At 46.4% G+C, this 26,444-nt stretch overlaps 1 protein-coding gene across 4 annotated transcripts in view; it reads right to left on the bottom strand.

Moving 5' to 3' along the window:
* The window catches only part of ARVCF (ARVCF delta catenin family member), a 190,190-nt gene that overhangs the window by 1,064 nt on the left and 162,682 nt on the right, over positions 1-26,444 (bottom strand). For 3 of the 4 annotated variants that reach the window (XM_070951414.1, XM_070951415.1, XM_070951418.1), the window contains 8 exons: positions 19,976-20,103; positions 17,641-17,791; positions 14,804-14,996; positions 9,509-9,620; positions 8,125-8,215; positions 7,364-7,417; positions 4,184-4,275; positions 628-744 (listed from right to left, as the gene is read on the bottom strand). In XM_070951414.1, coding sequence (XP_070807515.1) covers positions 643-744; positions 4,184-4,275; positions 7,364-7,417; positions 8,125-8,215; positions 9,509-9,620; positions 14,804-14,996; positions 17,641-17,791; positions 19,976-20,103 — 923 coding nt within the window. In that variant the 3' untranslated portion in view covers positions 628-642. The remainder of the gene's footprint in view (positions 1-627; positions 745-4,183; positions 4,276-7,363; positions 7,418-8,124; positions 8,216-9,508; positions 9,621-14,803; positions 14,997-17,640; positions 17,792-19,975; positions 20,104-26,444) is intronic. The other variant, XM_070951416.1, reaches the window with a different exon arrangement.

Raw genomic sequence — 26,444 nt, 5'->3', positions numbered from 1 at the left:
TGCGCAAGCGTGCGGCAGGAAGACCATCTTCCGGTTTAGCCGGTCAAGATCGAACTCCTGGCTGTGGGCAGAGTCAGCCTGCAATACTGCATTCTAACCATTGTGCACCATGGATGGATGGATGGATGGATGGATGGATGGATCGATGGGTCGAAGGAAGGAAGGAAGGAAGAAAGGAAGGAAGGAAGGAAGGAAGGAAGGGGAAACGGAAGAACAATAGCAATAGCACTTAGACTTATATATTGCTTCACAGTGTTTTACAGCCCTCTCTAAGTGGTTTACAGAGTCAGCCTCTTGCCCCCCCAACAATCAGGGTCCTCATTTTACCAACCTCGGAAGGATGGAAGGCTGAGTCGACCTTGAGCCAGTCAGGATCGAACTGCTGACAGTGGGCAGAGTTAGTTTGCAATACTGCATTCTAACCCCTGGGCCACCAAGGTCTCTCAGCTGCCTTCTTTACACCTGCCTCTATCTCAGAAGGGTGCCAGATCAACGGAGAGAGAGAGAGAGAGAGAGAGAGAGAGAGAGAGAACAAGCCACAATGCAGGGGGGAGGGGGGGTGTCATGCAGAAACGGAGACAAGTTAATCACCATTGCCAACGATTGTGAAAAAAAAACCGAACCTACCATGCATGCACAATGTTAGACCCAGGAGTCAACAGGTTGGGGCTTAGTATCTCGTGTGTCCACCAGAGTCACCGAAGGCCTGTTGCTCCTGGTAAGCGTTTTCCTATTTGTGTCATTCTGCAGCGAGCACGGGGCGAGGCATTAAAAAAACAAAAGGCAAAACACAACAGGATTAAAACGATCAAACGGACCGGCGAAAAACAAACCCATCCATTCCAAAGGTCTGCAAGGAAGCATTAGTGCCGAGACAGGGAATCACGGAGAAAGAGAAACAGAGGATCTCAGGACAGCCCACGGCAAACGTCCGCCGTGATTGGGAAGGCCGAGCAAGACCAGAGTAAGCAGGCGTGGAGTTGACACTCAAAACTATGGCTCCGCGAGCCGCGGGATGTAGGTAGTCCTCGACTGACAACCGCAAGGGAGCCCCAAATTTTCTCTTCTCGCTAAGCGAGAAACCTTGTCCAGAGTGAGTTTCGCCTCACTTTACGACCTTCTCTTGGTCTCGCGGTTGTTAAGTGGATCCCTGCAGGGAGTTAAGTTAGTCACACAGGCTGTTAAGTGAATCTGGCTTGTCGGAATGGTCACAAAAAGGGGATCACGGGACACGCCACCCCCCCCCAGGGACGCTGTGACCGCCAGGAATATAAGTCAGTTGCTGAGCGTCTGAAGGTTGACTGTGTCATAAGTCGAGGTCTATCTGTACTCATGAATAACTGCTGGACAATTAACAACGTTAAACTCCCGTGTATGCATGCATCAGAAGAAGTGGGTAGTGTGTGTGTTTTTTGTTTGTGTTACGACAACAGCTGTAGCAAGCTTGACCAGAAAGTGAAATATGGCACCAAAACCTCACCAATATTTCCTGCCTGGTGGACACCGGACAAAAGGAACGTTTACAAGGACCCCTAGTTCAAGGACAAATGTGGTTGTCGGCCCTGAGGAAGGTTGCATACATCAAGTTCAACACAAAGAGTTTACACCCGATGTTTGTCCCAGGAGGATCTGTTTATAACTTTTGGGTGGATTCGGGGATAGATGGTCAACTTTTCTAGGAGTGGATTATAATAACAGTATTGTGGCCTGCCAGCAGCCAGCAGATCAGGCAGATTGAGACAGTGAGGAGGTTGAGGAGTAACATGGGCCAGTCCTGGAGTCTGGGGAAGGCTCTGATGAGGGCTCTGCATCGGAGGCAGAGAGGGGACCAGGGCCATCTGACAGTTATCAGTTGCCTTCGAAGTCAGACATCAGTGAGGCAGACGAACAGCTGGAGCCTGTTCCCAGTGTGCGCATAAGCAGAGTTGCCAGATGAAGGGAACAGCTAAAGAACAAGGGTCGACTCAGGAGTAAGGCCACAAGTGGATGATGAATGGCCCCTCCCAGAGGGAATAAAAGAGGAGCGAAAGGGGAGTGGAGTTTGCAGGAGACAATTAGTTCATTCCTGCATCCTTGCCAAGTATTGCGGCGTCTGAAAGATATCGGCTTGGCCGCTCGCCAAGCCTGATCAAGGTCGGTAATTGTGAGCTATCGTGAAAGACTGTGGGAGAGGAAAGACTTTGCTGGAGAGGAATTCACTGTCAATTAAATAAAAGGGGTTTATCGGGACGAGGACTCAAGCTTTGTGCTGCTGGGGGAAGCCTAGGTCAGAACAAACAGCTTGTGAAGAGGGAGTTTCGAAACTTTTAATTTTGTTCTGCTCCCCCTGTTATTGTTCGTCTGGTTCACTGCTTGGTCCTTAATACAACATGTGGAAGACAGGCCCGCAAGTTGCAAACAGATGTAGTCGTTTAGAAAATTAGACAGACTGCTTGCTTTGCAATGGGCGGGAACTAATATTGTAGTAGTATATTAATTAGTATTCTGCTAGAACAGGGGTGTCAAACACGATTTAATTGAGGGCCGCATCAGGATTGTGTTTGACCTGGGGGCGGGGTGTGTGGCCAGGGTGGGTGTGGCCAGCTCAATGTCACTCGTTTCGGGGGCGCCTGTGGTGGCCACAGCACTCGGCCAGCGAAAACAGGCTCCTGAGCTCCATTTTTGGCTGCAACAGCCTCCTGCAACCCTCTGCCAGTGAAAGCAGAGCTCAGAAGGGATGCCTGCGGGCCTCCCGAGCTCCGTTTTTGCTGGCAGAGGCACCGCAGACTGGTCCTTCACTGTTTCCAGGGCGGTCCTGCGGGCCAGATTTAACCACCCACAGGCCGGATCCGGCCCCACATGCCTTGACTTTGACACCCCTGTGCTAGAGGGAATAATATGTGTATAATGTATATAATGTGTCAAGGGATGTAGTGGCTCAGTGACTAAGATGCTGAGTTTGTCGACCGAAAGGTCAGCAGTTCGGTGGTTCGAATCCCTGGTGCCGCGTAACGGGGTGAGCTCCCGTGACTTGTCCCAGCTTCTGCCAACCTAGCAGTTTGAAAGCACGTAAAAAAAATGCAAGTAGAAAAATAGGGACCACCTTTGGCGGGAAGGTAACAGCGTTCCGTGCGCCTTTGGCATTGAGTCATGCCGGCCACATGACCACGGAGACGTCTTCGGACAGTGCTGGTTCTTCAGCTTTGAAACGGAGATGAGCACCGCCCCCTAGAATCAGGAACGACTAGCACATATGTGCGAGGGGAATTTTTATCTTTACCTTTAATGTGTGTGTGGTTTTTTTTTTGATATTTTTTTTTGATTTTTTAATGCTTTGATTGTTTTGTGCGTTTTTTCTTTTTCGTCTTCTTGGATTCTTTTTTTGAGTTTTGTCCTTTGTATTTTAACTTCGTTTTGAACAAACTAAGAATATGTATTTTTTAAAAAAGAGATTGCGCCTGCCTTACAAGGGACAACGCCTTCCTTGCAACCCTACGATTGTCAGAAGTGGGCTGTGAGGAGCACTAGGAAACGTCTTCCGCTCCAATGTCATTGCAACTCATAGCGACAGTCGCTTGGAAGCGGACACACGCTCTGCCTTGCTCCCTCCTGCAAATGCAGGGCAGACCAAAGGCAGCTTTGCAAGGAAACGGGCTCCAAAGGGAGCTGGTTGTGGCCTGTTGGCCGCCGGCCCCTCCAGCAGTCGAATCAGATGAGGAGGAGGGGTGGGAGTCAGGATCAGCATCAAGGCAACCTGAGAGCTCTGAGGGCGAAGAGGGAATAGAGCTCTCTGAGAGAGAGAGACAGGCTGTGCATCAGCCCTCAGATGGAGAGTCAACAGCCCCCAGGTCTGGAGGTGGCTGATGAGGAAGAGGAGGAACAGCTGGGTCCAGTGCCTGACATGCAGATGAGCAGAAGGCAGAGGAGAGGAGAGGAGTGGAAATCTATGGGCCGGTCCTTGGGACTGAAGAACCACCGCTGCTAGCAAAGTCCCACCCTAGCTCTGGGGATAAAAGGCAGGGGGTGGAGATGAATAGGTGTGGCAGACAACTATTCATCTCCCTGCCGGACAGACTTGTTAGCCTGATTTGAGAGAGAAACTTTTTGCCAGGACTTCTGGCGCTCCTAATGAAGGAATCATTGATTTAACTTCAGAGGGTTTGTCATGTTTGGGGAGCTGGATCAGAACAGGGGAGCTGCTTACCTTTAGGGGTTCTTTCTCCGATGCGTCTCCCATGTTGTCGTTGGTTTTGTATTTCCGCTCCTTGTCCCGGTGATCGATGGTGGAGTAGCCATCTGTGAAGAACAGAAGCTGGTTGGAAAGAGAGCAGTTGCCAGGCCAGAAATGAGTTCCCCTTTACAACTTGGCCAATACCTGTCAGACTTTAAGAGGTAGCCCAGACATGAAGCATCAATCACGAGTTACGCTCCAGTTACAACCACAATTGAGCCCAAAATTTTATGTTGCTTGTGAAGTCAGTTTTGTTTGTTGAGTGAGTTTGCCCCATTTTACTTGTTCTGACCTAGGCTTCCCTCAGCAGCACGAAGCCGAGTCCTCGTCCCGAAAAACCCCTTTTATTTAATTTACAGTGAATTCCTCTCCAGCAAAGTTTTTCCTCTCCCACAGTCTTTCAAGATAGTTCACAATTACCGACCTTGATCAGGCTTGGAGAGGGGCCAGGGCGATATCTTTCAGACTCCTGCAATACTTAGCAAGAATACAGGAATGAACTAATTGTCTCCTGCAAACTCCACTCCCCTTTCGCTCCTCTTTTATTCCCTCTGGGAGGGGCCATTCATCATCCACCTGTGGCCTTACTCCCAAGTTGACCCTTGTCCTTTAGCTATTCCCTTCGTCTGGCAACTCTGTGCATGCGCACACTGGGAACAGGCTCCAGATGTTTGTCTGCCTCACTGATATCCGACTCCGAAGGCAGCTGATAACTGTCGGATGGCCTTAACCCCCTCTCTGCCTCTGACGCAGAGCCCTCATCAGAGCCTTCCCCAGGCTCCAGGACTGGTCCATGTTCCTCCCCAACTTCCTCACTGTCCGAATCTGCTGCCAGCTCCACTGGCTGTTGGTGTGCCAAAACAGTTATGACCTTTCTTGCCAAGAGTTGCTAAGTGAATCGCAGCAGTTGTTAAATTAGTAGCACGGTCGTTAACCATCAACTGGCTTCCCCGTTGACTTGGCTTGTCAGAAGCCAACTCAATGACCATGGGACATTGTGACTGTCATAAATACGAACCAGTTTGCCAAGTGTCCGAATTTTGATCACATCAAACCACGGGGATGCCACAACGGTCATAAGTGAGTAAAACGGTCATAAATCACTTTTTTTCAGTGCTGTTTTAACTTTGAATGGTTTCTAAGTGAACTGTTGTAAGTTGAGGACTAGATGTACTATATACATTTACTGTAAGTTTACAGTAGCAGAATCTTGCAAGTCTGAAAATATATATCTCCACCCTCACTTTTACAGGGAAGATCCCTTTTGAGATTTTTGCCATGCCCCATGTCTCCTGTGGGCTAAGCTGCCTCTTATCTAAATGTTGTGAAAGTTGGACCATAAGGAAGGCTGAGCTCCAAAGAATGGAGGCCTTTGAACTCTGGTGCTGGAGGAGACTCCTGTTGAGTCCCCTTGGACTGTAAGGCGATCAAACCAGTCAGTTCTAGAAGAGATCAACTCTGACTGACTGCTCTTTAGAAGGCCAGATCCTGAAGATGAAACTCAAATACTTTGGCCACCTAATGAGAAGGAAGGACTCCCTGGAGAAGAGCCTGGAGGAACGTTGTCCATGGGGTTGTGATGAGTCGGACATGACTTCGCAACTAACCACAACAATCTAAATGTTGGCTGATCACCTTCTCCTCCAATTTCACCACCATCACAAAACCTCTTCGAGTATCAAGGCTTTGCCCTCGGCACAACCCCGAAAATAAGACACCCCCTGATAATGAGCCCAATCGGGCTTTATGCACTAAAATAAGTCTCCCCCCGAAAATAAGCCCTGCCGGAAAATATTTAAATGCAGAGCTGGAAATCAGGGAGGATGGCAAGAGGAGCCCCATCTTGCTCCACGCGCCCCAAAATAATAAGACCTCCCCGAAAATAAGCCCAAGTGCTTACTTTGGGGTTAAAAAAAAATATAAGACAGGGTCTTATTTTCAGGGAAACACGGTATACATCTACATCTACATCTACATCTACATCTACATCTACATCTACATCTACATCTATCTATCTATCTATCTATCTATCTATCTATCTATCTATCTATCTATCTATCATCTATATCTACCTATCTACCCTGTCTGTCTGTCTGTCTGTCTGTCTTATCTATCTATCTTACCCACCTACTCTGTCTGTCTGTCTGTCTGTCTGTCTGTCTGTCTATCATCTATATCTATCTACCTAACCTGTCTGTCTGTCTGTCTGTCTGTCTGTCTGTCTGTCTGTCTGTCTGTCTATCTATCTATCTATCTATCTATCTATCTATCTATCTATCTATCTATCTATCTCTGTCTATCTATCTACCTACCTACCTACCTACCTACCTACCTAGCTCTACCTACCTACCTACCTACCTACCTGCCCTAGCTATCTAGCTCACTCACTCACTCACTCACTCACTCACTCTATCTCTCTCTCTCTCTCTCTCTCTCTCTCTATCTATCTATCTATCTATCTATCTATCTATCTATCTATCTATCTTATGCTCCAAACAAAAAGGCATGCACAAGAAACTCAGATAGACACTCTCCTTAGTTCACATGAGTATAAGGGGGTGAAGGCATAGTTAAGCATAGTCAGATTGGCAAGGTTCTACTACTGTCACTACCATTGAAAAGACTTACATTGGGGATGGATGACAGCTATTCTGCTGAGTAAACTTCTGGAGAATACGTGAAAGTCCAGAATGAGTGACAGGCTTGATTACAGTACCAATGTCAACCCTGAAGCTGGCCTGACTGAGGTCATTTTGAGACTTCAGTGCTGACACACTGGAGCTGAAGGATAGGGAGGGGGAGAATAGAGATAGTTGGGGTATTGTAGTCAAAGCAAAATACTTTCTCTTGGGAACCAAGGACATTCCTGCAGGTGCTTGGAAGGAGGGGACTGGAGTCACCTAGCAACTGGACTGTATCCTGATTGGACCATGTGACTGATCATTTTAAGAAAGTGAAAAACTTCTACTTTTAATTAGGCGAAAACCACGGGAATGTTCAGAGTCGGTTTTCACCAAGTCTGTGCCAATATGACATATCCAATAAACCTATTCTTTGAGGAATCTGCCTGCCTCAGAGTTTTGTTTGCTCTGGGTATGTTACTTGGAACTCTGACAACCAACAGCGACTGGGGTAGGTTTTATCCACCATTACCTGGCCCAAGCTCATCCATTGGAATCATATCCCGGCTTCCGGTCTTCTCGTTATCTATAAAAAGGAAGAAATGGAACTCAGTTTGTGTGGGATCCAAGTCCAGGACAAAGAACGCAATTGCCCCTAAGATGATATCAAAACGCAATTAAATACCGTATTTTTCGGAGTATAAGACACACCTTAGTTTTTAGGGAGGAAAATGGGGGGGGGAGGAATTCTACCTACTAGGTATTCATCTGGCCAGCCCCAGCACATTAGTTCGCTCGCTGGTTTTGAGGTTGGGGATGGTTGGGGATGTGCTTCTAAAGCACAGCTGATTGTCGGAGGGAGCAGCAATTAGAAAAGCAGGCAAAGCACAGAAGATCGCTTCACTCGTGTTGGGGCTAAAAAACAGCTTCTAAAGCACAGCTGATTGTCGGAGGGAGCAGCAATTAGAAAAGCAGGCAAAGCATGGAAGATCGCTTCACTTGCGTTGGGGGCTGAAAAACAGCTTCAAAAGCACAGCTGATCCTCGGAAGGAGCTCCAGTGACTAAAGCAGGCGAAGCACGGAAGGGGTAAGAGAAGGCAGCAGCTGTTCTGTGTAGCCATTTTGGGCACCGCATGTGTGGGGTTACATTCGGAGTATAAGATGTACCCAAATTTTCAGCCTCTTTTAGGAGGGAAAAAAGTGCATCTTGTACTCCGAAAAATACGTTAAGTAAAATCTCATCCTACTTGGAGCCAGTCATAATTAAGCTGTCGGAAAGTAGCACAGACAGACCTTGGCTTTTATCCACCAGAGGCAACGTGCTATCATCATATCCGGATTTACAGGAGGTACTTTTGGATCCCTTCGTAGTTGCTGAGGCAGTCTAGAACGTAAAAAAAAAAAAAAAAAAAGGCGATTATCAGCGGTTTGCGTGCGAAGAACAAGCAGAAAGCAAAAATCCATGTTGAAAAACGATTGTGAAATACGCCATTTCCAAACCCTCCCCAACCCTCTTCCCTGCTTGACTACTTATACCTGGTGTCCCTATGACATGATCATATTTTCCCTACACCTGAGAATACAGAATATAAATGCAGATATACTTTTTAATCTAGTCTTGATTTATTCTTGATGGATCTGGATCTCCTTCATGCAGGGAATTTATTTTTGTAAAATTATTTTGCAGTAGAGCTGTCAGGGTTCCAACGGATGCCCTAATTAAATCATGAGCCTCGAGCCAAGCTTCCAAAGAAATCCAGTTATTGATTAGGAGCTTCCTGTCGGCACGTTCCCAAGTGAAGCCAACTCTGACCCCCACGTAATTTACAGCCCCAATCATGACCCTGTTTCCCCCCTTCCCCCCAGGGTGTGTCATCAGTTGCATTCACCAACAGAGCAATTTCGCGGGTTGTAGAGATCACTCCCCTCCGGCCGCTGTGAGTAACCCTGGGATACAGCCTTGAGAGAGATAAGTCTGGAATGTGCATCTGTCTTTGGCTGCCATGCCGTTTCATTGGTTTCCCATCCTCCTTGCTTATGGCAACTCGAGAGCAGGCCAGGAGTGCTTTGCCAGTTGACAATAGCATTCTGTCTTTATTTGCCTATGCGAAGGAATGACTATGTTTCAGGGGCCAACGTGAGCTAAATTCCTATCTATTCTTTTTTATGTATTTGTTTTTTTTATTATATCCTGCCTTTATTGTTTTTACAAATAACTCAAGGGGGTGAATATATCCAACACACCTTCCTTCTACTATTTTCCCCCATAACCACCACCCTGTGAGGTGGGTTGGGTTGAGAGAGAGTGATTGGCCCAACAATCACCCAGCCAGCTTTCATGCTTAACTAAGGTGGAACTAGAACTCACTATCACCTGGTGATTGGCCCAAAGTCAACCAGCTGGGTTTCAGGGCTAAGGTGGAACTAGAACTCACTATCACTGGTGATTGGCCCAAAGTCACCCAACCAGCTTTCATGCTTAACTAAGATGGAACTAGAACTCACTATCACCTGGTGATTGGCCCAAAGTCAACCAAGCCAGCTTTTATGCCTAAGGCGGGAGTTGAACTCACAGTCTCCTGCTTTCTAGCTTAGTGCCTTAACCACCAGACCAGACCAAACTGGTTCTCAGCTCTTATTAGCAGTTCTCAGTTACAAACTGCATGGGGTTCCTTACCTGAAAATGAGATTTATTCCAGCCTTCCTTCTGCAAAACGTTCCTTAACTCTTTGTAGCTCCAGGTCATTTGAAGAACGTGAGAAGCCGCTTTCATTTCTCTGGAGGACTGGCTGATTTTGAAGAGGCGGGAGAGGGAAATACACAAGACACACAGAAAGAAAGCCAACAAACATCAAATGCAGAAGAACCGGTCGCCCGGTCTCTTAACGTTATCTGTAAAATTATTGCAAAGAAGTTGCTCTTGGATATTGCAGGAGATGGTGGGAGCCTTATAGGGGAGCCTCCAAGGCAGGGATCCCCAATTCCCTCCCCAAGTCCATGGATTGGCACCGGGCCACAGCATGCCAGAAACCAAGCCATGCAAACAAACGAAGCCCCATCTGCAGGATGCAGGTGGTGTCAGACCTGGAAGCCATCTTTTACAGTTAGGCCTTCAGGCCTGCCACATTTTCTACCGTGGGAAAATGGGAGGGGGGATTGTATGGAGTATGGGTGATCTGTAGTCAAAATAACATTCTTTTCTCAGAGAGTCAAGGCCGAGGTGCCCTGCAGCTGCAATGAGGTGATGGGGAAGTATCTCCAGTATTGGATGGTGCCTGATTGGACCATGTGATGGACATGTGGGTGTTGGGGCAGGGACTTGAACTTTCCTTTGGGTGGGGAAAACCTGGAAGCTTTCAGATTCGGGTTTTCCCAGATGTGCCAATATGACATCTCTAATACAATGGAACTTTGAGGAACTTCAAGCCTCGGAGTCTTCTTTCGTTGGGGGTGTTACCTGGAACCCTGACAGGCGGCATGCAAAACCACATACCCCTCTGGTCCACAGAAAAATGTCTCTTGTGAGTGTTGGATCAGAGACCGGACAGAACCGGTCCTTGATTCCAAAAGATTGGGGGTCGCTGCTCCAAGGGAAGTCTGTCCTGATTTACTCTATAAACCCTGGTTAAGCTTAGAGTAGACCCAACAAATTTGAGATTGACAAAGCAAGGCTAGATAACTATCAGATGAACTAAAGCTGACCACAGATCTTAGAAGACAACTCCTTTCTATTGTCCTCACTTAGGACAACAAAAACCACCAGGAACCCATTCTCTTGGAGCTGTCTAAGGTCCTGATTCCCATGGTGCTTTCAACTGAATAATAAAAGAATAAAGAATAAAAGAATAAAAGGGACATGGTGGCTCAGTGGCTAAGACTGAAGTCGGCAGTTCGGCGGTTCGAATCCCTAGTGCCACGTAACGGGGTAGCTCCTGCGACTTGTCCCAGCTTCTGCCAACCTAGCAGTTCGAAAGCACGTAAAAAATGCAAGTAGAAAAATAGGGACCACCTTTGGTGGGAAGGGAACAGCGTTCCGTGCACCTTTGGCGTTGAGTCATGACGGCCACATGACCATGGAGACGTCTTCGGACAGTGCTGGCTCTTCAGCTTTGAAATGGAGATGAGCACTGCCCCCTAGAGTCGGGAACGACTAGCACATATGTGTGAGGGGAACCTTTACCTTTTACCTTCAACTGAATGCTGAGTTTGTCTTCTACAAACATCAAACCAGCCACAAAATTGGGGAGTTTCCCCATGGTCTTATTTATCCCATAATGAATGTAGTTAGGATTAGGGGGTCCTTGGTTCTCTCTGAGCTGAGTTGTTTCCTTGCAAATGTTTCATTAGCCAAACTAGGTAACATGAGTGCCAGTTTGATAATGTTATCTAGTTTGAAACGTCTGCCAGAAAATCACCAAGCTCAGGAAGTACCAAGGACCCTTCATTTCAACCCTGAGCTATTAATATGCCCCTTTATCATTCTTACTATGCTCTGATGGTGTGAAAAGATCAGGGAAGGACTGCCCTCACAACATGGTTGGCACGCTTCTGAGAAGCATCTACTTGGTCAACGTAGGAATTAAGATGCTGAAAAATTGATCAGATAAGGAGCATCCAGAGTCTGTATGAACGTGTGATTTATCTGGGCCAATTACAGGATTATGGATTATGTCCTAGAACACTGATGGAGAGCTTTTGGTCTCAGCGTGTCAACAATTCAGAAAATGTCTAACTTGACTTTGCTGATGTGTCACCCTGACCCCCAAACCAAAGAGAAATAATTCTCTGTCTCCCTCCCCTATCTAGGTCACCCCGAACAGTGGCACTCGATGGCACAATTAAGGTAAAGTTTCCCTTCGCACATATGTGCTAGTCGTTCCCGACTCTAGGGGGCGGTGCTCATCTCCGTTTCAAAGCCGAAGAGTCAGCGCTGTCCGAAGACGTCTCCGTGGTCATATGGCCGGCATGACTCAATGCCAAAGGTGCACGGAACGTTGTTACCTTCCCACCAAAGGAGGTCCCTATTTTTCTACTTGCATTTTTGATGTGCTTTCAAACTGCCAGGTTGGCAGAAGCTGGGACAAGTCATGGGAGCTCACCCCATTATGTGGCGCTAGGGGTTCGAACCGCTGAACTGCCGACCTTTCGATCGACAAGATCAGCATCTTAGCCACTGAGCCACCGCATCCCTTCTCGACTTCTGATTTTCAAAGGCCCCTCTGAAAAGCACAAGGGCATGGCCCCCTTGAGCGACTTCTGGGAGGGGTATCCGCAGGCTGTGCAGGAGCACACCCCATTCTTGTGTGGTCCCCTCCCCAGCCTCCATGTGAGAGCAGTGTGCTTTTGACAACAGTTGTTGTTTGACGTTGATGATTAGTGGGTGTGTCACCCTGAACATCGTGTTTTGCCGCCTGTGACACGCGTGTCATAGCTTCGTCTTCACTGCCATAGAAAGACAGTCTTTGCATCAGGCTAAAACACAAAGACACAGATACATACTCTCCTCTTTCTCTAATGGTTTCCTTGAGTCATTGCTATGAATTGGGCCGCCACATTAATCTTTCAAATTAGTAAATAATACAATAGAGCTGTTGGGATCCAAGTAAAGATTTTTTCCCCCAGATTCTCCTCCACTTCCTGCCAACGTCTGCCCAACAGCCCCCTTTATTTTATTAACAATCTTCCTCCCTGCTTTTCCGTATCTCTGAATATTCGCAAAGGACAAGCATCTTCTCTTTTTGCCAATAAATGTCTGGATTTGCTTAAATGATGAAGCTTTTATGCTTGCATGCTCAACGCTGAAACGGACAGCCAGGGGATTTTTGTCCCGGCATTGACTGATGAGTTTCATCGGATTGATTTTGCCTCAGTGTCCACTCCAGCTTATGGCAGATTTAAAGATGCGTGGTGATGGCATCTGTTTCAAATGCTTGTCTTGAAAAACGAGGGGAGGGGCCCTCGCTTCTGGAGATGCAAAAGACGGGTGAGATTTGGGGTTTCTTGTTTCAGGACATCTTACAATTCAATCAGAAACTTTCGGCTTCGAAAGCTGAGTTAGCAAAGATGGCTAAATTGACTCCTTTAACTCAAGAAAAGAATGGAACCAAATCCTTTTCTACTTGGAAACCGGTGCTGGGCTTTGTGCTTGAGGTGGGGGGGGGGGAAATTGAAACTTTGATTTTGGGTTTTGTTGATCAGGTAGGTTTGTTGTTATGGAAATGGCTTATATATATGTACTATTATGCAAAAGTAAAAGGTTGAGGTTGTATGAAGATACATAGAACCTTATTCTATTACGCTATTTTACAGAATATAGAACCTTATTCTAAATAGATAGATAGATAGATAGATAGATAGATAGATAGATAGATAGATAGATAGAGATAGATGATAGATTGAAAGATAGTTGATAGGTAGATGATATAGATAAACAGACAGATATATAGGATGATAGATTGATTGATAGTTGATAGATAGATATGATAGATAGATAGACGATATAGATGATAGATAGATAGATAGATAGATAGATAGATAGATAGATAGATAGATGATAGATAGATAGATAGAGAGAGAGAGAGAGAGAGACAGACAGATAGACAGACAGACATGGGATGATTGATTGATTGTTGATAGATGTAGATCATAGATAGATAGATGGATGGATGGATGGATGGATGGATGGATGGATGGATGGATGGATGGATAGATTAGATAGATAGATAGATAGATAGATAGATAGATAGATAGATAGATAGATAGATAGATTGTATTACACTAAAAAGAGTTGGAAGTCAATTTTTTTCCATTTCCCCTACACTTTTTCCTCTTCCCTTTCCCCCCTTACTTTCCCATTATTTTCATTTTCTTTGCATTTTATACTTATTGATAAACTAATAAACATTTGTCAATTGCAAATCAAGAGACTTTCACATTTTCCAGATTGGCAATAACAAATGTGTCTTCAGAAGATGCTGTGGGGTGTTTTTTTGGAAATGTAGGGTAGGTGTGATGACCAGACGGGAAAGATTATAGAGAGAAAGAGAATCACAATGTCACTTCAGAGAGAGAGATGATTATTATTATGACAGTATACACAGCAAACGAGATGACCATGCTGGATTTCATATCCAGCGCCAATTGTTTTTAAGTGCTTGCCTAGGTGTTGTTGTTGTTGTTGTTGTTGTTGTTGTTGTTGTTGTTGTTATTATTATTATTATTATTATTATTATTATTATTATTATTATTATGTTCATCATTATCATCATATGGCATTGTTACAGTAGCCAGGAGACCACAATGTTATTGTAGAGTAGTAGTTTGGCTTGCCAAGGGTCCAGCCCTGTTGTGGGACACACTTGCACGCTTCCCAAGGTGCCCCACAAGAGTGCAAGCTGGCACAGCACCAGAGAGAAAGACTAGCGGCTCTTCCTGCGGCATCACCAAGCTCCCTCCCTTCTTGGTGCTGCCTTGCAAATGGGCACCACAACCAGGAAGGTTCAGAGCTGTTAGGAATCTGACTGCCTGCACAGAGCACCAAACATGTTTCCCCAGCGAAGTGGTACCTATCTATCTACTTGCATAGAACTTGCTTTCGAACTGCTAGGTGGACAGCGGCTGGGAAAAGGGACAGGAGCCCACCTTGCCACATAGTGCCTGGGCTCGAACCGCCAGAGCTGAGACCATCTCAGTCATCATTAAGCCACGGAGCCACTACGTCACTATAAAGAGAGACATTAAACTATCATTGTACTTATCACTATTGGGAAGAAAATCGGACGTCACTTCCTTAGGTATGGACTTCAACTCCCAGAATCCCCTAGCCAGATAGCTCTTGCTAGGAGCTGAAGTCAACACAACATCAAGCACCTGAGACTAGGAAGTTCCAGAGTAGATGATGTAATTAAAAGCCATCTTCTTATGCCTTGATATTTTTGTATGCTATTGGAAATATTTTTTTGCAGATGCTAACCTGGATTTGCTGATGGCAACCAGCTTCTGAATGCCTTGCGTCTGGATCAGGGACCTGGCATTTTCAGAACTGTCGGTAATGATTTCGTGGATGGTGTTCAGGACGGCAACTATTGTGTCCTCTTCAAGGTTTTTTGAAGATCGCTGTTGCCGGCTAGGCAGATTTCGTACCAGTTCCCCCATGGCGTAGCTACCTGAAATCAGAAGGCGCATCTGTCATTGCAAACTGGTTTGATTCCTGAAAAATAAGGCAGCTATGGTTAAAGATAGAGCCTGTATGCATAGTCCTTGACTTGTGACTATTCATTGAGCAGCTGTATGAAGTTACAATGGTGCTGTAACAAGGGAGTTACCGTTGTACTTATGATGGTAGCCGTGTTCCAGGAATTACTGTATTCTTTGGAGTATAAGACGCACCTACCTTTTTTGGGGAGGAAAGCAAGAAAAAAAAATCTGCCTCTGCCTCTAACTCCCAGCAATTTGCCTCCTTGCAGCAAACAGCAAACAGCCTGTTTCAGTTTCAGCACATCCTGATTAGCACAAGAAAAAAAATCTGCCTCTGCCTCCCAGCAAATTTGCCTCCTTGCAGCAAACAGCAAAGGCCAAAAATGGGGTGCATGGAGGTGGCAATAGGCAATGGCAATCCCTGCAGCCTGACACAGCTGATGGTTGGGAGGCCGATCCAACTGACAATCAGCTGCTTGTGCTAATCAGGCTGTGCTGAAGCTGGGCTGTTTGCTGCAAGGAGTCAAATTGCTGGGAGGCAGAACCCAGAGGGTGGGGGCCAGTAGGTGGGCGTGGCTACATTCAGTGTATAAGACACATCCAAATTTTCACCCTTTTTTGGGGGGGTGGGGAAAGAGTGCCTCTTATACTCGGAGAAATTTGGGTGTTTGGCAACTGGCTAGTGGTGGGTTCCTCCCGGTTTAGCCCGGTTCACTTTTTTCAGTGCCGTTGTAACTTTGGTGACTAAATAAGCTGTCGTAAGTCGAGGACTATCTGTCCTTGCAACATGGAAAGACCACCCGTTCATTTTCCGGTACATCTCCGAAAAATATCAGTGAGGCTTAAAACCAGTGGTAAGTTGCCCCCAGTTCGGACCGATTCGATAGAACCGGTAGTAAAACCAGCGGAAGACTCCGCCCACCAACCCCGAGGTCATCAGGAAGTATCTGCGCATGCGCGCGCGGCCGCAGTGCGAACCAGTAGTAAAGGTAAGTAGAACCTACCCCTGCTTAAAACCCTTTTATGACACAGAAGATTCCAGGAATCCCGCAAGGCCACCAATCCGGCTTCACGTTTCTGAAATCCATCAGCGAATTTGCGTTTGGCATCTCATTCATTTTTATTTTATTTTTTTGCCCATCATATAAAATATCGTACTATTAACCTTTGTTGTTTGGTTTGGGGAATTTTAATTCTCCTCTAAATTTCACTGCAATTAGCCCAATTAAACTGCACGAGTCCTTGTGGAATACTAGCCATTATAAAGCATTTATTTCAGAAGTAACGGCGGCTGGTTGCTTTCAACGTTATCAAACACTGGGATTTTCCTCCCCCTCCCTCTTTTGATTTAAAAGGAAGACGGGCAATTGTTAGAGAGGCTCCAAATGGCAAACACAACATGGGCAAGACCAGGACACAACAAGGACCAGACTCAAAAGTTGTAGGGTTCAAATCAGCGGTGAAATCCAACAGGTTCCGACAGGTTCTGGAGAACCGGTAGCGGAAATTTTGAGTAGTTCGGAGAACCGGCAAATACTACCTCTGGCTGGCCCCAGAGTGGGGTGGGAATGGAGATTTTGCAGTATTCTTCCCCTGGAGTGGGGAGGGAATGGGGATTTTGCAGTATCCTTCCCCTGGAGTGGGGAGGGAATGGGAATTTTACAGTATCCTTCCCCCAAGAGTGCGGTGGGAATGGAGATTTTGCAGTATCTTTCCCCTGGAGTGGGGACAGAATGGAGATTTTGCAGTATACTTCCCCCAGGAGTGGGGAGGGAATAGGGATTTTGCAGTGTCCTTCCCCTGGAGTGGGGAGGGAATGGGGGTTTTGCAATATCCTTCCCCCAGGAGTGGGGAGGGAATGGGGATTTTGCAGTATCCTTCCCCTGCCACACCCACCAAGCCACACCCCCACCAAGCCACACCCACAAAACCGGTAGTAAAAAAATTTGGTTCAAATGGCTGCCTTAAACCCCCCCAATTGAAAAATGGATCCTCATAGTTTTTAAGAAGATGTTGGATAACCATTTGTCTGAAGTGGTGTAGGGTTTCCTGCCTAAGCAGGGGGTTGGACTAGAAGACCTCCAAGGTCCCTTCCAACTCTGTTATTCTATTTTTCGTTCCCACTCACTCTAGAGAGAATCTAGCAACCAAGAAAGGGCAGTGACGGAGTTGTCAGTCCCAATTGTGTCCACTAAGCGAGGACTAGCTGTACAAGCAGTCCTCGACTTACAACAGCTTGTTTAGTGACTGTCCAAAGTTACACCGGCATCGAAAAAAATGACTTAGGACCGCTTTTCACACTCACGACCATTGTGGTTTCCCTGAAGTCACGTGATCAAAATATGGACACAATACAGCAACTGATTCATATTTATGACATGTCCCGGGGTCACATGATCCGTTTTTGTGACTTCTGATGAGCAAAATAAGTGGGGAAGCCAGATTCACTTAACGACCATGTCCCTCATTTAACAATTACAGTGACTCACTTTACAGCCGGGGCAAGGAAGGTTGTAAAATGGATCTTCGTCATCTAAGCACGAGCAATAAATCAGCTTAATTGGAACGCGGCCTTCTCTCTTTCGCACCTGGCCATCCCCTTCCAAAACTCACCTATGAGATCCTTGTTCCGGCGATCCATGGAGAGATTTCGCAGGGCTATGGATACCGCTCTCACCACCTTATCCGAATCCGATTGGAGGAGCTCCACCAGGACGGGAAGTCCTCGTTCCTTTCGTACCGTTGCCCGGATGTATGTAGACCACTATTCCAAGAAGGAAGGAAAAAGATCAAAACCAGCCATTTGAAGGGTTATGCTGTGGCCTGTCGGCCACCGGCCCCTCCAGCAGCCGAATCAGAGGAGGAGGAGGAAGCGTGGGAGTCAGGACAGGGGTGAAATGTAAAATTTGTTACTACCGGTTCTGTGGGCGTGGCTTGGTGGCGGGGGGGGGGGGTAATGTGACTGGGTGGGCGTGGCCAACTGTTTTTGTTTTTTTTAACTTTTCAAAGCATTTTTTCTAATGCTTTGAAAAGCCTCTGCTGATCAGGCAACTCAGCTGGGATCGTCAGAGAGGCTTTTTAAAAAATGCCTCTCTGGCGATCAGGCAACTCAGCTGGGATCGTCAAAGCATTTTTTTTAACCACATCTTCGGCCAAGAGGTTGCAGAAAAAAATGCTTTGAAAAGCCTCTGACGATCCCAGCTGAGTCGCACGATCATCAGAGACTTTTTTTTTTTAACTTTTAAAAGCATTTTTTTCGTCGGAAGAGGTGGTAGAAAAAATGCTTTTAAAAGTAAAAAAAAAAGTCTCTGATGATCGTGCAGCTCAGCTGGGCATGGGAGGGGGGGGGGTCCCCAAGGATTTTTGCTACCAGTTCTCTGAACCACCTGCCGCCATCGCTACTGGATCGGGCAATCCGGTCCAAACCGGGAGCATTTCACCCCTGAGTCAGGATCAGCATCAAGGCAACCTGGGAGCTCCGAGTGGGAAGAGGGAATGGAGCTGGCAGAGAGAGAGGCGGGGGTGGAGCCTGGGCCATCCGTCAGCCCTCAGATGGAGAGTCAACAGCCCCCAGGTCTGGAGGTGGCTGAAGAGGAAGAGGAGGAATAGCTGGGGCTAGTGCCTATGCGCGGATGCGCAGAAGGCAGAGGAGAGGAGAGCAGTGGAAATCTATGGGCCGGTCCTTGGGACCGAAGAGCCACCGCTGCTGGCAAAGCCCCACCCTAGCTCTGGGGATAAAAGGCAGGGGGCGGAGATGAATAGGTGTGGCAAACAACTATTCATCTCCCTGCCGGGCAGACTTGTTAGCCTGCGGTTAGAGAGAAACTTTTTGCCGGAGCTGCCGGCACTCCTAATAAAGGAATCTTTGAGGATTGATCGTGTTTGGGGATCTGGTCAGAACAGGTTACCAGACTCAACACAGAAACATAAGTAACTGGATTAATCTTGGTAGTACAGTGCCTTGGTAGTACAGTGGTCTAAAGCACCCTGTTATTAAGACCAGCTGCCTGCAATTACTGCAGGTTCGAATCTCGCCAGGCTCAAGGTTGACTCAGCCTTCCATCGTTTCTAAGGTAGGTGAAATGAGGACCCAGATTGTGGGGGCAATAAGCTGACTTTGTATAAATATACAAAAGGATGAAGGCTGTTGCTTAACGCATTGTAAGCTGCCCTGAGTCTCCGGAGAAGGGCGGCATATAAATCAAATAAAAAAAAATAAAAATAATAAAAATAAAAAAAAATCTGTATTCTGGAAGAAATGAAGGCCACGATAGCGGTATGCAACTTCTAAAGACCGAAACCTTGGGAAAATGTATCTCCTGGGACAGACTATGGCTTAGTGCCTTACTTCTAAATGCAAAGTTATAGTCTTTCCTAGCAAAATTGATCAATGGTTGGGGAAGAGTGATTCAGTTCTGTCTGAAATGAGTAATTTCCCAAGGGTGCTGGAGAATGCTAATAGACTTCTCCCAGATCTTGTTGTCTAGATGTCTTGGCGTGAAGACGATCCTGACAGAGATAATTATCCAGATGCATTACCCAAGTGACAAGGCGAGAACATGGTTTATGGCCAGAACACGAAGAGGTTAGGCGCAAGCCATTTGGGCAGGCCCCTCCCTAATTCACATGAGTGGGGTTGGGTGGGAAGGGGAGTGAAGGACATTCAGACTTGCAAGGTTCTTGTTAATTTTCACCGATATCAATACAAGTAATTTTAGCCTGGATTTGTTGGGCTGGAACATCAATTGTTTTTTTTTGCCATTTCTCAAACTCGGAAACTTTAAAACAATGTGGACTTCGACGCCCAGAATTCCCCAACCACGGCAGGCTGGGGAATTCTGGGGATTTGAAGTCCACGTGTTTTCAAGTTTGAGAAACGCTGCGTTCCTGAAAATGGAGGAACTGTTTACCGTGAAAAATAGCCAAGACACACTGGGATTTCACTCACTGTCCAGTTTCCTGCGCTGAGATTCTGCAGCGCGCCGGCTGCCGCCTCCAAAGTATTGAAATTCTGACTTTCGGTAAGAATTGAGAGGTAAAGCCGCACGACTTCCGGCTGGTAGAGCAATTCAAAGCCTAAAATGATAAAAGAGGGTGTAACGTTTAAGTTCCGACTCCGCCTTTTGTGAGAGGAATGGCGTTAGCTTATTGGAGTGAAACCACCATTTACTATACTGTCCCAAAAGTGGGTTTTTTTTTCCCCAAAAGGCAACTAGCCTTTTTTTTCCTTGAAGAAGTTTCGCTTCCCTTCCAAGAAGCTTCTTCAGTTCTGACTGAATGGCGGAGAATGGAATGGTTTATATTCGTGATGGCGAACCTATGGCACACGTGCCACAGGTGGCACATGGAGCCATATTGGTGGGCATGTGAGCATTGCCCTCATTTAGCTCCGGTGCGCATGTGCGTGCCTGCCAGCTGATTTTCGGGCCTTCCGGGCCCACTGGAAGTTGGGAAACAGGCTGTTTCTGGCCTCCGGAGGGGGGGGAAAGGCCCGTTTTTCACTCTCCCCAGGCTCCAGAGCCTTTCTAGGTCCCACCAGAAGTCGGAAAATAGGCCATTTCCGGCCTCCAAGGGGGTGGGGAAGGCCGTTTTCACCCTCCCCAGGCTCCTAGAAAGCCTCTGGAGCCTGGGGAGGGCAAAAAATGGGCCTATCGTGCCATCACGTACCAAAAGTGGGGTTTGCGTGGGGGGTGGGACACATTGAATTATGGGTGTGGGCATATGCGTGCATGACCCCCCCGGCTCCTCCCGCTTTTGGCACGTGATGGCAAAAAGGTTCGCCATCACTGGCTTATATTCTTTGTAGCCATCTGGTTGTTAGTACTCTTCCTGAGAATTATTGAGACCACTTGGAGGTTTATCCGTACCCACAGAATCACCTGAAGCGTGCAAATGGGTGTGGATCAGGGGTGAAATGCTACCATTTCGGACCGGTTCGGGCGGAACTGGTAGTAAAAAATGCTACCGATTCAGGCGAACCGGTATTTCCGACGATCAGCCGGGTGACGATCAGCTGTGACGCGTGATTTATATTAGCTATTTTTGTTGGATTTCCTGCTTTCTAGCTAATCTAAATCACGTGGCACAGCAGATTTCCCCCCCCCCTTCTCGCTGTTCTACATATCTTTGCAGATTCGGAAGGCTTTAAAATGTTCCTTTTTTAGCGCTGCAGGGGTGCGCCTCAGGCGCGCACGTGCGCAAAGCGAGCACGTGTGCACAAAGCGCTCTCTCGGTAGCAGACTTCAGAGGATTTCACCCCTGGTGTAGATCCTTCTTGGAACTGCCAAAAGGACTGTGTTGTAAATTGACTGAATATCCCTCTCTCAACAGAGGGGAGGGGGATATGATGCCACCTCTCTCCTGTTTACACACAGTCCTTTCAGCAGTTCCAAGAAGGCTCCACACCCATTTTTATTGTTCAGTTTATTGGTATCGTTGTACCAGGAGACTTCAGAGTCGAAGAAAAAGAACTGGAAAAGATCACGAAATATCGCGACCTGGCCATCGAAATTACGCGATTATGGATGAAACATGTAATAGGGATAACCCATTGTCATCGGGGCACTTGGCACCATGTCCAAGAATTTTATAAAGTACATTGAGAAATTGCAGCTTCCTGCAATAACACCAGCGGAACTGCAAAAAACTGCGCTACTCGGAATATCATATATTTTAAGAAGATACTTGGTTGATACCTAGGAAGCTGGCAGCAACCCATATCAACCATCAGTGCCAGTCAATAATATTTGCAATACATTTTTAAATGCTCAGTTGACTGAGTTTCATGTTTAATAAATAAAAGAGATATGCTAATACTAATAATACTAATAATGATAATGATAATAATAATATTTTAAGAAAATGCTTGGTTGATACCTAGGATGCTGGCAGCAATCCGTATCAACCATCAGCGTCTGTCAATGATATTTGCAATACGTTTTTAAATGTTCAGTTGACTGAGTTTCATGTTTAATAAATAAAAGATATTCTACTAATAATACTAATAATGATAATAATAATATTTTAAGAAGATACTTGGTCGATATCTAGGATGCTGGCAGCAACCTGTATCAACCATCAGTGCCAGTCAATAATATTTGCGATACAATTTTAAATGTTCAGTTGATAGAGTTTCAAATTTAATAAATAAAAGAGATATACTACTACTAATAATACTAATAATGATACTGATAATAATAATATTTTAAGAAGATGCCTGGTCGATACCTAGGATGCTGGCAGCAACCCGTATCAACCATCAGCGTCAGTCAATGATATTTATAATACGTTTTTAAATGTTCAGTTGACTGAGTTTCATGTTTAATGAATAAAAGTTTATAATAATAATAATAATAATAATAATAATTGCAGCTCTAGTCCAGGCAGTTGTCTTTTGATTCTGCATAGATCTGAAATCTTTCCTTGCGTGGCCACCAGATGGCCATCAAGGAACCCGAAAAAATACAGAACCATCCCTGGAAGGTCAGACGAGAAAGAAGGAACTTGGGAAACGGGAGCCAAAATGCAAAATGAAGGACTAAGCGATGGAAACCAACACTGAAACACTTCCCCAAATAAATAACAAGATTCTCGACACAGAGTGACACGGAAATGCCATGGGCTGGAAACCCACCCCTTCCAAATGAAGCCCTCATGTAGTTTCTCAGCCTGGCAAGCTGAATTCGTAAATCTCACTTTGTCATGGATTCCAGGCAGAATAAGGTCCTTTGCAAAGATGTTAAGTGACAAAATTCCTCTTGCACAGAGATCATTGTCCTTGGGAAGCCAAACAAACTGTGTAGGTCACCCTTCCTTCCTTCCCTTTCATTCTTTTCTTCCCTTCCCATTCCCTTCCCTCCCTCTGCATTTTTTTTCTTTCTTTCTTTTTCTTTCTTTCTCTCTCTTTCTCTTCCTTTCCCTCCCTTCCTATTCCTTCCCTTCCTCCCTCCCTTTCATTTCTTCCCTTCCTTTCTCCCTTTCATTTTTCCCTCTCTCCTTTCTTTCCTCCCTCCCCTTCCCCTCCCTCTTTCATTCCTTCCCTCCCTCCCATTTTTCCTCCCTTCCCCTTACTCTTCCGCTCCCTCCCTTTCATTCCTTCCCTCCCTTCCCTTTAGTCTTCCCCTCCCTCCTTTTCATTCCTTCATTTCCTTCCTCCCTTTCTTTTTTTCCCTTCCCCTTCCCTTCCTTTCCTTTCCTCCCTCCCTCCCTCCTCTTTCACACACAATCTTTTTCTCTCCTTGCTTTCTCCCCTCTCTCCTCTTTCTTCCTCTCCCTCTTCCCCCTTCCTTCCTTCCTTCCTCCCTCCCTCCAAAATGCCAAATGTTCTTTTCTTTTCCCCTTTCTCCCAATGCCAATCATGCTCTTCCTCCCTTCCTCCCTTCCCTCCCAAGGAAGCCATCCGAATAGTCTGCCTAGCTACACCGTGGATGGGCTTTTTAAGGGACACGCGGCAGTTTTTCGGGGAGCGCACCAAAAGAGCTGAAAGGAACCTTCCTCCTTATTTCTGAGGTTAAGGATCGAAGGCTGCCGTTTGGGAAGATGAAAAGGAGCAGGAAGCAGCTGCCGGCTGCCTCAATGTTCTTTTTTTTCTTGGAAGGCAATGATCAGATAAAATATTAAAACAGGATCAGGGTTTTCTCCCACTCCACCCCGCATGCAGTTCTGGAACACAGACCCTTTTGTTTGAATTTTCTAGCAGCTCTCCATGGTCCAATAGCAGCAAATTGGCAGAAATGGGAGACCCTCCTGTGGCCTAATCACTGTCTCCTGACACATTTTTTGACGGAGACAATACAATCACGAGCGCACAATTGGCTCAGTGCTCAGGCAGCTTCCCAATTATATGATGCACGGGGGGGGGGGGGGGGAGAAGCCGGCCCTGTTCCCAGGGTTTTTGCATGACCCTCTCAAGTTGGCTTTGTGGCACGCGCTTTTTTGCTAACTCTTCGGACTTTGTAGCCACGCGGGCAGATAACTGGCGCTGACCACTCCAATCAAAGACGATGAAGGGCAGTTGCAATTAATTGGGAGGAAAAGCTCTGGAAAGATGAGTGGTGGTGTGGTGGCCTAGAGAGGGAGCTCTCGCCTCACCATCAGGAGGCTGTGAGTTCGATCCTAAGTAGAGGCTGATATTTCTCTCTCTCTCTCTCTGGGCATGATGAGAATTTTATCTGCTGAATATAACTCCGCATTGGCGACAGGAAGGGCATCCGGCCAGTAAAACATTCAGCTCCATTCAGTTGCCCAAACTCCATTCCGCAAGGGATTATGAAATCATTAAAAGTGACCTAGAGGTGGAGCTCTTGCCTCACCATCAGGAGGCTGTGAGTTCGATCCTAGGTAGAGGCAAATATTTCTCTCTCTCTGGGCACAATGAGAATAATTATCTGCTGAATATAACTCCGCACTGGCGACAGGAAGGGCATCCGGCCAGTAAAACACTCAGCTCCATTCGGTTGCCCAGACTCCACCCCGCAAGGGATTATGGAGTCATTAAAAGTGGCCTAGAGGTGGAGCGCTTGCCTCACCATTTTTTTAAAAAAAATTTTATATGCTGCCCTTCTCCGGAGACTCAGGGCGGCTTACAATGCGTTAAGCAACCATCAGGAGGTTGTGAGTTCAATCCTAGGTAGAGGCAGATGTAGGGTCTCCTGCTTGGGCAGGGGGTTGGACTAGATGACCTGCAAGGTCCCTCCCAACTCTGTTAATCTGTTAAATTTAGTATCTGAGATGAAAAGCTCCGACAAGATAGGGTTATTCTATTCTGCATTCTATTCAATTCCATATTTTCTATTCCATTCCTTATTTCTATTCTATTCTATTCTATTCTATTCTATTCTATTCTATTCTATTCTATTCTATTCTATTCTATTCTATTCTATTCTATTCTATTCTATTCCATTCCATTCCATTCCATTTTCTATTCCATTCTATTCCATTCTATTCCATTCTATTCTATTCTATTCTATTCTATTCTATTCTATTCTATTCTATTCTATTCTATTCTATTCTATTCCATTCCATTCCATTCCATTCCATTCTCCTTCTTTCCTCCTCCTCCTCCTCCTCCTCCTCCTCCTCCTCCTCCTCCTCCTCCTCCATTCTCTTCTCCTCTCCTCTCCTCTCCTCTCCTCTCCTCTCCTTTTCCCTTCCCTTCCCTTCCCTTCTCCTTCTTTCCTCCTCCTCCTCCATTCTATTCTATTCTATTCTATTCTATTCTATTCTATTCTATTCTATTCTATTCTATTCTATTCTATTCTATTCTATTCCATTCCATTCCATTCCATTCCATTCCATTCTTTTCAGATCAATGGTTCTGACAGGTTCTGGAGAATCGGTAGTGCAAATTTTGAGTAGTTCGGAGAACCAGCAAATACCACCTCTGGCTGGCCCCAGAGTGGGGTGGGAATGGAGATTTTCCAATATCCTTCCCCTGAAGTGGAGAGGGAATGGGGATTTTGCAGTATCCTTCCCCTGGACTGGGGTGGGAATGGGGATTTTGCAGTATCCTTCCCCTGGACTGGGGAAGGAATGGAGATTTTGCAGTATCCTTCCCCTGCCACACCCACCAAGCCACACTACACCCACCATGCCACGCCCACGGAACCGGTAGTAAAAAAAAATTGGATTTCACCACTGGTGGGCTAGAAGACCTCCATGGTCTTCTGGTTTCTGGGTGGGAGGGGGATACCAGAGCCACACCGAGCCCCACTCAGGAGGTTGGTGGATTGGAGAAGACCAATCTAACCCTTGTTCGACTTGGCCTCTTCTTTTTTCCCCCATCTTCTTTTTCAGTGCGTCGTGTCCAATTCCGCATAGAGACACCCCAGCGGCTGTGAAAACAGATTTCTTTTCTCCTGCTCCTCCTGTCTCTCTTCAAAAGCTCCCAGCAGTTCCTGGTGATAATGAGTCCCTCCGTAGAGGTTGCAGCTTTGATGTCTGCGCTAACAGAGGTCTCCAAATGGAATTCATGACATGGGGGAAAAGGCCCCATGGTCTCAACCGTAGGGCTGCTGGCTTACGAGTCTTAGAAGCAAGGGAACCTGCGAAGGCCCACCTTACTTCTCGCCTCCCCCCACTCCCACAATGCAATGCAACACGATTTGGAGGGAGGAAAGTCAAGGAACCTGGGTCAGATATCACCATGGACTAGAGCAGGAGTCAGCAACCTTAAACACTCAAAGAACCACAAAGGTCCTAACCGGAAGCCCCCCGTTCAATTCTGGAGCTGACTGGATGTCCGGTTCCCTTACCATAGAATGTCCTCCTAGCACGGTGTCCTTTTTCCTCTGCTGACTGGAAGTCCGGTTTCTCCACCATAGAGTCTCCTCCTAGCGCGGCGTCCTTTTTCCTCTACCTGTCCTAACCAAAAGCCCTATCAACTGTGGAGCCGATCGGCGACAAGGAGCCGCAGCAGT

The sequence above is a fragment of the Pituophis catenifer genome, unplaced genomic scaffold, assembly GCF_029215685.1.
Source record: "Pituophis catenifer annectens isolate HBS135680 unplaced genomic scaffold, rPitCat1.0.hap2 SCAF_10, whole genome shotgun sequence".
NCBI lineage: Eukaryota > Metazoa > Chordata > Lepidosauria > Squamata > Colubridae > Pituophis > Pituophis catenifer.
This window is presented reverse-complemented; position numbering and strand designations above follow the sequence as displayed.